This window comes from Haliotis asinina, chromosome 3 (genome assembly GCF_037392515.1).
Source record: "Haliotis asinina isolate JCU_RB_2024 chromosome 3, JCU_Hal_asi_v2, whole genome shotgun sequence".
Taxonomy (NCBI): Eukaryota; Metazoa; Mollusca; class Gastropoda; order Lepetellida; family Haliotidae; genus Haliotis; species Haliotis asinina.
The window spans coordinates 46610010-46622574 of NC_090282.1; the positions used below are offsets into that span (position 1 = coordinate 46610010).

At 42.6% G+C, this 12565-nt stretch overlaps 1 protein-coding gene across 1 annotated transcript; it reads left to right on the top strand.

The window, feature by feature from the left end:
• Positions 1 to 5496: 5496 nt before the first annotated feature.
• Positions 5497 to 11959, top strand: LOC137276888 (acetylserotonin O-methyltransferase-like). Its single transcript, XM_067808535.1, has 7 exons — positions 5497 to 5723; positions 7267 to 7438; positions 8062 to 8202; positions 8383 to 8604; positions 8844 to 8984; positions 9712 to 9834; positions 10894 to 11959. The coding sequence occupies exons 1-7, from the start codon at positions 5634 to 5636 to the stop codon at positions 11115 to 11117; spliced, it is 1113 nt and encodes a 370-aa protein (XP_067664636.1). The 5' UTR covers positions 5497 to 5633; the 3' UTR covers positions 11118 to 11959.
• Positions 11960 to 12565: the final 606 nt, after the last annotated feature.

Sequence of the window (12565 nt, forward strand, 5' to 3'; positions counted from 1 at the left end):
GTGATACGGGCAGGTGCAGGTCTATAACATGTGATGTCATAAGGGTATTTGCTGGCCTACAAAATGTCATAGGGACAGGTGTTGGTCAGTAGCATGGCATGTAAGGCAGGATGTTCTGGTTGAGACCATGGCATGTAGGACACAGATCTTTGGCGCGCTGGCCAAGGGCTTAACTTCTTTTACTTACTGGTGTTTGATATGACCAACTTGTCTGAGCATATTGTGAGAGTTATGCCATTGCTTAAAATCAGTAAGTGTATGTGGGATATTCTATGGTTCTGTATGTTATTTTATCAGATATTTGTCTAATATCCACACAGACATTGCAGACTTCAGAGTATGTTAATCTAGGCATGACAAAACACCATCTTTTTACAATGCCGGAAATGGTACACTTTTAATAATGAGCTCCATGCGGCGAAACTAGTGATGTTATACCGCTGTTTGTTTTGATGTGTCTGTTTTTAGAAATCGTGACTGTTTCTTCTGCACGACGACTGTAAAGTATGGAATGCTGTAAGGGACATTCTCGCTTGTTGAATTCTCGTGATCTCGAACTTTGAATTGAGGCTAAACGTCCGCCATCTTTTCGTTTCACAGTATATTTGGAGAAAAGTCTGTATGTGGGCTTGTAAAATATGGCGATCTTGATTTTCCAAATCAGTTCACACACAAATAAAAACATCTGAAATCGCAGAACGAGAGCATGCCTTCTTCTTGCTTACACACATGCTGACAATCTGACGTTTTTACATTCCCGTGTTGTCGAAGCTCCTCTAGGCGCCAAGGCGCATGTGCCTTTTACTAGACCTGTCGACATGCTTCTGTTTTGAGTTTTTCCTGTGTCATTATTAAACTTTCAAAATACATTTACGAAATATATAAACAACTATTTCCTTCCAAGTTGAGTGTGTGACGAACTTCGCCCTGTGTAAGGGCAAATAGTAGTCGTAAAGGTGAATGTTAACGTTGTTATCCCTAAAAAACAATCTAAATATCTAATAGAAACTTTCTCTTCTCCACGTTTACAACTCTTGAAAACAACCACCATTTTAAGTATATACTAGGCATCACTAATCATTAAGGGTCATTTTATCATATAGTACACGTAAAGAATAGATCCTCAGATATAACGGAACTAGGTGTGTCATCGTATTGACAAACATGATACATCGTGACATACACACCAAACGTTCCAACAGCACTTGCAACTTCAGTTGTATAGACACCCACGTTGTAAAAACTGACAATGTTTGTTTTTCTAAAATAGCACCTGAACACAAGGCGTGTACTACTTTCGTAAGTCAGTTGATGTTAGTGTTGTTAGTGCAGTGCGTGGAGATTCGTGAGGTACTGGGTGGGAATTAAGCACAAAACCCTAGACACATAGGGTGCTATGAACTGTTGTTGTGTTACCACATCTGTTTGCAAAAGTTCACTCATTGACTTGAAGGATCACAATTCTTCAGCACTTTAAACAATGGAAACTGTAACTACAAGTGAGCCGATATTGATGCTGTTTTGAACCTTGGCCAAATCACAAACAAACGCCAGTAACAATTACAGTAAAGGGTAATGCCGTAAACAATTATCAATTTCTCTAAATGTGCCACTACAATTCAAATTTCAGCAACCTCCCGCAGTTGTAGTGTCCGATTCATGATTTTGAATGATACCTTGATACCTCGGTGTTGACAGCACATGGTGTAACTTCAACTACCGAAACTGCCAAGACTCGTGCATGCTTTCAGCTGTCTGGTCAGATAATCACAGAATTGCTACTTGTCACTACTTGAGCAATCTGCTAGTAACTGTGGTCCTAACTTCACTATTATTGCATGGGATAGAGGAACTGGTCTACCGAGTAGACACACCGCTTGACTGTCTGTTACAGTGGGTGAAGGAAGGAAGGTCAGTGATACGCAAACTGAACAAAACTAGAAAACAGAAAAAGCCTTCACATGCCAGCTAGCTGCTATCCATGTTTTTCCTCAATTTGACAAAATTCACCGTTTGATCAAATGCTAGTTGGTTCAAATCACGTCACATGTGATGTATATATGTGGTATCAACACTATTAGGTCTTCGAGTCCACAAGATGGCGTCAAAGTCAGAATTTTGTATGGCGGCCATTGACCGCAGTTACTGCTTAGCACCTTCCTGGCACAGACTGGAGAAGTCGACGAAGTTGCTGTTGTGGAATTCTCCCCTGCTCTTCCCGCAATGCGTAGGCCAGTTGTGGAAACGCCTTAGGCGTAGTTTTAGCGTTGACGTACACGTCGATCGAGGTCATCCCATAGGTGCTCTATCGGGTTTAGATCCGGTGACAGGGAAGGCCATGGTAAGACACTGACATTAGAACTGGTAAGATCTCGGCCGTGACCCTGTATATGAAGTAGCGTAGTCACGCTGGAACTACCCTCTGTCGATTCATTATTGGAAGCATGTGCAAACACCTCGTTGATGTCCTGATTTGCTGTCCAATTTCCCTGACCCACCAAGTCTAAATCAGATCTTTGTGTGCTGGATAATGCACCCCACACCTTGGCACCGAATCTATCGAATTCAGTTAAGGGCAAAGGTAAACACGCTGTCTTCCATCTCTCCGGTGACGAAAAAAATCGTGATTCATAACTGGACCAGACTCGCATCCCGTTTCTAAGGTTCCTGTTGCGGACTCTACAACACCACCGCAAGTGATTGCGCCGATGGAAGACTTTCAAAACATGGGCGACAAGTGGCCTGTATGGTCGAATCCCTCCATCGCTCCTTCACGAAATATATTCCTTACAGTTCTGTCGGCAATTCATCACAAACCAGGGATGTGCTGTGCAGTCTCTACGGCGGTGGCAAGACGATGACGCATGTGAGGAACCCTTTGTTAGCGTTCCAGAGCCTGTCTGCTAACTCTCGGCGATCGTGATGCTCTGATGGCCTTTGAACTGCTGCGAACTGCGACTCAACAGTTTCAAGGCGGCGTATGATGATGGTTCAATTTAGGAAAGCAAAATCACCTATGCGTTAATTATTTGAAGAGTATACCTGGCAGTTCGCCACTTTGTACACTCCTATCCTGCTTTACAAACTTAAGCATTTGTCAAAAAACGGCTTGAACACAGAAGTCTGCCTCTCCATGTTCAAATGTTCAAGACAAAAGTCTAAAGCAAATGTCAACTAAAGTTTACTGAGAAAACGATATGTGTGACATTTAGCCAATTTAACAAATAGAGAGGAAGTAAGAACGGACACCAAACGTACTTCCCTTCTCAACCGCGGAAGACATTTAAACCATTTTCACCTGATCTTCTGGAATGCGTTGTAGCCCAACACTTTCTCATCTTTCAGATTGTAGGTCAGCACCTGACCTTCTGTCACGTTCAGGAGCAGCACCTTCCTTCTTTGACGCATTATAGCCCAACACCTTTAGACCTGTGAGGCAAAGATCAGTACCTGACCCTCTATGACGCATTGTAGCCCAACACCTTTAGATCTGTAAGGTTAAGTTCAGTACCTGACCCTCTGTGACGCATTGTAGCCCAACACCTTTAGATCTGTAAGGTTAAGATTAGTGCCTGACCTTCTGTAACACTCCATAGCCCAACATCTTTAGACCTGTGAGGTTAAGTTCAGTACCTGACTTTCTGTGACGCATTATAACCCAACACCTTTAGATCTGTGAGGTTATGATCAGTGCCTGACCTTCTGTGACAAATCAGATCTGTCAGGTTGAAGATTAGTACCTAACCTGTGATGCGTCATAGCCCAGCGCTAGCCAAGCACCTTTTCATCTACCAGTTTGTAGACCAGCACCTAGCCACGTGGTCGTTTTTGGAGTATATTGTATATTAGGATAGGATATGGTGTATCTGTAAGAACTGATCAATGCAGAACTATAAATGTGTTATCCGAACTGAATAATGACATGTATGTAGGGCTATATTTGTTGAATAGGGATATACCGTATAGGTTATTGAGGATGCACCTGAATATACCAGATTATCAATTGTTTTCGGGAACAGAGGATCTGATCAATACAATGCATTCACATACATAAGTAATACAATCCAATTAACGTTGTAGCTGTACATACATAGCATGGCGAAACGTTTGCGTCTCGTTCTGCTGAATGTTGAATGTTATTGTTTAAAGATAAGCTAAATTAAAAGATCCTAGAGGTAATACATTCGTCACACGGCTGCGTCTAAGGAAATACGGAATTTACAAGGGTTTTACAGTGTCGTACATCCTTTCAAAACTCCGTGTAACTAATATACTCTCCCGTGGAAGATACAGATATGTTTACGGCAATATTTAGCTAGTGTAGTACCTACGAGGGAGAACCTATCGGGGTTCATATTTTTCATATGGTTCCCTACAGCATGGTAACGTGACAACATTAACAAAGCCATGGCGCCACGGCTCTTATGTGACATTGCGTTGTACATGTGACGACGACGGCTAGCCAACCCATGTTTGAAAGTAGATTTGGGTGTATTTTACTAAATGTAACGACTTCGGTAATAAACAGAATATTATGTTCGTGCCCATAAAATACCATGTTTACGACACTCGTGCCTAAATATCGGTATATCCCTCGCTCTCTCTCGGGAAATACCAAAATTTAGGCACTCGTGTCGTAAAAATAGTATGACATAGGCACTCATATAATACCCTCTATGTAATACCGCTAGACATATGACGTCATGATTCATAGCTTTGACGTCACGATGCTAATGCCGCGATGCTACAAGACCTTGCTTGACTCGAGGAAAGCTCATCCTGTATAGTAGCAGTGTAGCCGTAGTTTCTGTTAATTTGTGTAATATACAGAATACTAAACTCGCTTCCGTGAAATACCATTTTTATTAACATGAAGGATTTAGTATCAAACTGGCTTTCGTTCGTTTGATACCAAATCATTATCTCGTTTAATAAAAATAATACTACACGGAAGGTCGTTATATGTTCGACCTGTATATACGAACCGATTACAAAATGTACCTTATATATTATGTAGCTGTATACATGTAATAACGCTGAGTCGGTTTACATGAGCTGGCTATTGCTACACGCTCTGAATACGAGCTTCGTAAATTGATTAGTTTTCATTTGTTGAAAACAAACGGTTCAGCCCGTGTATATTCTGCCAAACATGAATGATATATGTCTATCCTGCTTTTTGAAGATTTCATATATGTATATTAGATTGTTGGGTATTGTTTGTCTGACAGGCATTCTGTCATTCATATCAAACGTGTATTCCGGGTCAGTATAAAGTCATATATCAAGACAATTTTTCCAGTTTGTCAGAAGTGGAAATGTAAGTCGACGCGTGATCACGCAAGTGCTCACTGTAGCAATGCAAAAAGAAAAAAATCATGTCAGTCAACTGTTTGATATCATTGAATCACAACAGTAAGCAAAACGGGTTCTGTGTATACCTCGGAAGTAGCAGCCAATGGATACGGCCACGGTTAACTGCGATTGGCTGAGAACAAGGTTATCGGGTAGGATTACAACTGTGGCGCTCAGCCCGGCTTATAAAGTGCGTTCGATCAGCTGGTGATCAGCTGTTGCGAGAAGCCGGCCGGTGGAATTCCGAGGAAGCAAGCGGATATCGTGTAAGCATTAATATGGGAGATCTGGGCACTGACAATTACTTGGGATCCGACCCAGCATCCGACATCATTGAAGATATCATTTCAGGGTCTAGACGACACAAGGTAGGCCATGTCTCCATAGGTTGCCTCTGCTTATGTTCAAACGTATGTCCACCTGGTTAGGAATAAATAATCTATACTTTGTCATGCTCTTTTGTGCTCACTGGGCTCAGTGGTCAGTGTCTCTGGACTCAGTGGTCATTGTCTCTGGACTCAGTGGTCAGTGTCTCTGGACTCAGTGGTCAGTGTCTCTTGAATCAGTGGTCATTGTCTCTTGACTCAGTGGTCAGTGTCTCTGGGCTCAGTGCTCAGTGCCTCTTGAATCAGTGGTCATTGTCTCTGGACTCAGTGGTCAGTGTCTCTTGAATCAGTGGTCATTGTCTCTTGACTCAGTGGTCATTGTCTCTGGGCTCAGTGGTCAGTGCCTCTTGAATCAGTGATCATTGTCTCTGAGCTCAGTGGTCAGTGCCTCTTGAATCAGTGGTCATTGTCTCTTGACTCAGTGGTCAGTGTCTCTGGGCTCAGTGGTCAGTGCCTCTTGAATCAGTGGTCATTGTCTCTGAGTTCAGTGGTCAGTGCCTCTTGAATCAGTGGTCATTGTCTCTTGACTCAGTGGTCATTGTCTCTGGGCTCAGTGGTCATTGTCTCTGAGCTCAGTGGTCAGTGTCTCTGAGCTCAGTGGTCAATGTCTCTGGGCTCAGTGGTCATTATCTCTGGGCTCAGTGGTCATTATCTCTGGACTCAGCGGTCAGTGTCTCTTAGCTCAGTTGTCAGTGTCTCTGAGCTCAGTGGTCAATGTCTCTGGGTTCAGTGGTCAGTGTCTCTTAGCTCAGTGGTCATTGTTTCTGGGATGAATGCTTGGCATGTCTCTTGGCTCTCTTTACTCGGTGATCTCTGTGAGAAGCTGGTCTGGCGGCACAAATACGCTACATTTCTTCACTGATGCGGTGAAGAAAAGAGGGAATGTTTGGACGAATATTTACCGCTTGAGATGCTTAAACATGTTATGTACATAGTTTGTTAAAGTTAAGCAAATGCATGAGATGTGCACTAGTCAGTAATCACGGATCGTTGTTGTAGTGTTATAGATATTTACGTATGCTGGAAGATTGCACGTGAAGGTCTGCGTGCAGAAATCACTTATGTATATGTATATGGACATCTGAAATATAAATATACATTATATGGTATATATTTATAAATGCTGTGGAATGATTTGACTGTGTTGAAACAGTTATAGACTATTCCAGGACACGAACTGACAGAGGTAGCCGGTCCATCTAATGGCCATGTCTTTCTATGGCAGTAGCATACCCTTGTGGCCATATATAACATGGGTTTGAGGTTCCACTTTACTTGTTGAAGTCACATATTTCAACAAACAGATGTCATAGGCTGGGTTGGGTACTGAGAATCAGTTGTGAGTACTTGACTCCTGTATTTCCGTGGTACAGCGTCACTCTGAGTCTATATTGCCATGAACCATCTTGTAACAGACATAGATCAAAGCGTGATGTTTCATCAATCGCCTTCACATAGCCGCCCAACTTGGTGGCAACGAGTGACTAGGGCCTCTCTTGATAGTGTTCCACGTATGTCATTTCAGATTTTATGTCAGACGCTGGAAGCTGGTGTGTTTGATGAAATCGAGACGTTCAGAGGCCCCGTCTCCAGCGCAGATCTCGCCAGAAAGTGTCGATATAACCATGACGTGACGGAGAGACTTCTCAACACATTGGTGTGTCTGAAACTGTTGGAGAAGTCTACATCTACCGACGGTACGCTTCTCATTCCAACAATCATTTATCTGTCGTAACATTCCCTATTGACCATATTTATGTGATTTACTCGGTGTAAGGCTCATTGCATCAACCCCACCCTAATGTAAGACGCATTCCATCAACCACAACCTAATGTAAGACTGATTCCATCAACCACAACCTAATGTAAGACTGATTCCATCAACCACAACCTAATGTAAGACTCATTCTATCAACCTCAACCTAATGTAAGACTCATTCCATCAACCACAACCTAATGTAAGACGTATTTCAACACCCTCAACCTAATGTAACACTCATTCCATCAACCACAACCTAATATAAGACTCATTCCATCAACCACAACCTAATGTAAGACTCATTCCATCAACCACAACCTAATGTAAGACTCATTCCATCAACCACAACCTAATGTAAGACGTATTTCAACACCCTCAACCTAATGTAAGACTCCACAACCTGATTTATAACGAAATTATGTAAACATGGCGTAAAGTATAACTCATTTCAATAAACATAATCTAACGCTTAACCTGTTGTATCACTTATTTTGTTAACCTTACCCCGAAGCAGCAACTATTCTGTGTATAAGCCGAGCTTCGTTTGTTCTCTGTGTGCAGGCGTTGTTGGGTACAAGAACTCCATGGCGACAACCAGATACCTGTTACGCTCCAAGCGACCAAGCATGATCGCCTGTTGCATGAGCGAAGCCGCTATGGTACTTCCGGCACTAGATAATCTGGCTGCTGTTCTAAAAAGAGGTACATAATATTGTAATCGGAGTAAAGGATGTTTCCTTCTTTTGTATAACACATAGATACAACGAAACAAATTGCTAACGTGACGTAATGGACCACTATGTTGTCAACCATTCGGAAGAATGAGAGTTAAAACATTGAAACAAAGGTTTATAGCTACTACCTGATTGTATTGTAACTCAGGGACATCCGAGACTATTGTCCAGCAGCTGATGAAAGGGGAACAGAATAACAACATGAAAGGCAGTGACAATGCCAATACCACACCACCGAACACTGTGAATATCAACGTTGACAAACAAATGATGTTCATGTCGGCAATGGAGGGCATGGCGGCCTCTTGTGCTCCTGCCATTGCACGTGCATTTGACCTGAGTGGAAACAGGACTGCGGCAGATCTTGGAGGTAGGGTCAAATACCAGCATGCCCCGTTTAAATTACTACCAACCTCTGATGTTTCAATCATTGACAACGTGCACTAACAACCGCCTATATTCTAATCAGTACGAGCAAAGTACTATGTTTTATTTTTATTAACAACCTCCTGTGCTGTAATCAGTAACAACGTGCTCAAATCAACTGAGACTATGCAACAGTCAATCTTTGTCGCAGCCAATCACAAGTAAAAATTGAACGTGTTACAGGAGCGTTGGGGTGTATCGCCTTCGAGCTCTCACGGACCTACCCCAATATGTGCCTCACAGTGTTCGAACTGCCCCACGTGGCCAAGATAGCGAAGAAGCTTCAGCCTGAAGACACCAGAGACACCGTTCAGATTGTAGCAGGTAGGAGCAAGCGCTAGATTTGTTTTCAGAGTTGACAATCTCTACAAGTGACTTGTGTCTTGCTACAGGGGATAGGACTATTTGTTAGGTACTCGATGACCAATACTTGCCGCAGTGGACCAGTGTTAACTGATACTTTCTCTCCTCACATAAACCGAACTACCTATAGTGTTTAGTGGAAAAGGATACCGGTATTTCAGACGTAGTTATTTCAAGTTATTTAAGGATCAGCTTCAAATAATAAATTAAAACGAGGCTTGGTGTATTTTTGATCATAGAAGATTGAAACGTCAACGAGCTGACCATTCCTCCATTGCCAAAGTTTCTGTATTATTGGAATATACTCTCTCCTGGGAAAAGTACACTGAACTAGCAACACGGCGCTCAATTATTCTCCTTTTAGTATACACAGATCTTCTTGGGTAGGGTGCCATACTCAGGGCTCTTCCACCGTTGCGTAAGGAGGGGTACCCTTTCCCAGCATTGTACTTACGAATCCTCATTACTGTTCTTTCCACGAGTTTCTCCTTTTTTAAGAGGTCACATACCCGGGCGAGTTTACTTACCAAAGCGAAAAAGTTTCACCACTCGACGACCTACCACTGTGGCACAATATTTGACGAGTACGCCCTCTTCCCATGTGGAAGAACTTCGATCAGTGAATCAGTCCCTTTTCGTATGTGTGTGTCAAACTGCAAACATGTCAAAGCCACATTTCTTTGCGCAGGTGATTTCTTCAAGGACAGTCTTCCTCCTGCAGATCTGTACATCGTATCTCACGTAATTCATGACTGGGATATTGAGAAGACGGACATCCTTCTTTCCAAAGTGTTCCGCAGCCTCCCACCCGGTGAGCATACTGCCAGTATTGAAGGTCTTACGAACATACGGCATGGTCGTAGGTGCCCTGATAAAGAGCCCGGTAGAGTATCCCTGATTTAGGTACCCATGCATATTGCCATATCTGTAGGTGTCTCTGTATACTACCCTGTATATATGTCCCTGTTGTTGCTGCCCCTGTGTATTGCCCCTGTATACCGGATACCGCCCCTGAATACTTCCCTTGTTCTTGTGCCACTGTATCCCACCCCTGAATACTTCCCTTGTTTTTGTGCCAGTGTATACCGCCCCTGAATACTTCCCTTGTTCTTGTGCCACTGTATACCGCCCCTGAATACTTCCCTTGTTTTTGTGCCAGTGTATACCGCCCCTGAATACTTCCCTTGTTCTTGTGCCACTGTATCCCGCCCCTGAATACTTCCCTTGTTCTTGTGCCACTGTATACCGTCCCTGAATACTTCCCTTGTTTTTGTGCCAGTGTATACCGCCCCTGAATACTTCCCTTGTTTTTGTGCCACTGTATACCCTCCCTGAATACTTCCCTTGTCTTATGCCACTGTATACCGTCCCTGAATACTTCCCTTGTTTTGTGCCACTGTATACCGTCCCTGAATACTTCCCTTGTTTTTGTGCCAGTGTATACCGCCCCTGAATACTTCCCTTGTTCTTGTGCCACTGTATACCGTCCCTGTTGTTGCTTCCCCTGTTGTTGTGCCTATGTATTTTGTGCCTGTATACTTCCCTTTTTTGTTGTGCCCCTGTATACTGTCTCTGTATATTTCCCCTTTTGATGTGCACCTGTATAGTGCCCCTGTATACCTACCCTATTGTTATGCCCCTGTATACCGCCTTTGCTGTTGCTGTCCCTGTTGGTGTGCCTCTGTTACTGTCCCTGTTTACTGCCCCTGTATACTGCCTCTGTCTATTACCCCTGTATACTGCCTTTAATGTAAATGTTACACTTCTATAGTGCCCGGGGTCTCTGCATACTGGCTCCATATGAAATAATAACCTCTTCTTATTTATAAAATAATGAGATAAATTCTGAGGCATAATATGTCTTTTACAGGGGGAAGCTTACTTCTGCTGGAGAAGATTCTCAACGAAGATAAAGATGGGCCCTGGCCCTGCATCAGCATGGACCTTGTCATGGCAATGATCTCAAAGGGAAGGGAGAGAACTCCGTCAGAATACAGGACGTTGCTCAAGAAGCACGGGTTTTCAAACACTCAGATCAAATCAATACAAGGGTGCAATTACTTTGATGCTATCCTTGCAAAGAAACCGTTTTAGACATGCAGTTTAGCGACTTTCGTTCACAGATCACTGAACCGGTGAGGCAGATGAGGACTGAGGATGGAAAGGTGTTCATAATGGTCATTTGCCATTTACTTATTCACTATCACAACACAATATCGATGGCAAGACGCTACAGCCATTGTATTTATTGTCTTGCAACATTTAGTTAGTTCATATGTTTCCACGTCATGGCTTACTGGAGCCGTGTTACCACCTACCTGCAGTGTGTCCCCATTACCCGGACACCTCCGTCAGAGTACTTAACACTATTAGTTACACGGTGATTTGAAAGGGTGTACGAGACTGTAAGACCCTTCTACACCGTCCCGTACATTCTTTTAAAACACCGTGTGACAAATTTATTACCCTTAAGATAAGACTTTTGTACGAATCACGTGACTTATTTCACGGGGAGTACGGTGCATACACCCCGGCAAATCCGCCTATATGGTTTCGTATATGCTTTTGCTATTAAACCAGTTAGAATTTATCTTAAGGGTAATAAACGTACATGTACGTACAAAGGGTGTGGTGATTAGCGGGGTTCCACTGTTTGTTATGTAATTTATAGAAACTTCATGGGATCATGAGACGGCCATGTCGACGATGGAGCGAGATTATTGTATGTACGTGTTACACGTGAAATATTTTCTCGGTTTGTTCCAAGAACAACATTTTGTTGGGCGACAAGAGCCAAAATAGCATGTTTCAATGTGTTTCAATTTGTTATGAGATATACACATTATTTACGACTCTTCACGTCACTATGTATTTTACACTTTTATATCATTTTTTTGTAACATGTTGTCAGAAAATACAATACAATGTATGTCAAATAACTTTCTAGTTTGTATGAAGCAAGCGGATTATGAGCGTACTTGATTATGCCCAGATTATTTTGTTCAGCGAAGCTCAACGTGGAACGATTCCACCAATCACAAATCGGTGAAACCTGGAATATTGGAACCTTCAAACTAATTTAGCTGGCAAGTTGATGTCTGTAGATTAATGCAGAAAACTTACTACTGTCAGAAGATTAATATTCCTTCACATAAAACATACGATTTGTGATATACTACACACATACTGGTAAACATCACCACTTGTAATACCTAAAATCGCGTGCATCCGTTGAAAACAGCAAACGTCCACGTTGTATCAGGGTTGTCACTACACTACATTCCCGGACTCTTCATGTAAAATATACATTCAAACTGTAGCAGGTTCTGCTTGAAAACAGTTGAAAGACAGACTAAAATATAACATGGTCATCAGTGATGCAAACAACAAGGAGAGACGACTGGAATTGTAGCAATGTAATCCCCGATGTCTCCCTTGTGACTAGTCCAACATTAACGTATATGACGTGGCATGGTGCGAATATTGTGATCTGGATGGGTCTTCTCCATCCCTCTTTCAGCTCTGGGCCAAATCCTGCTTGC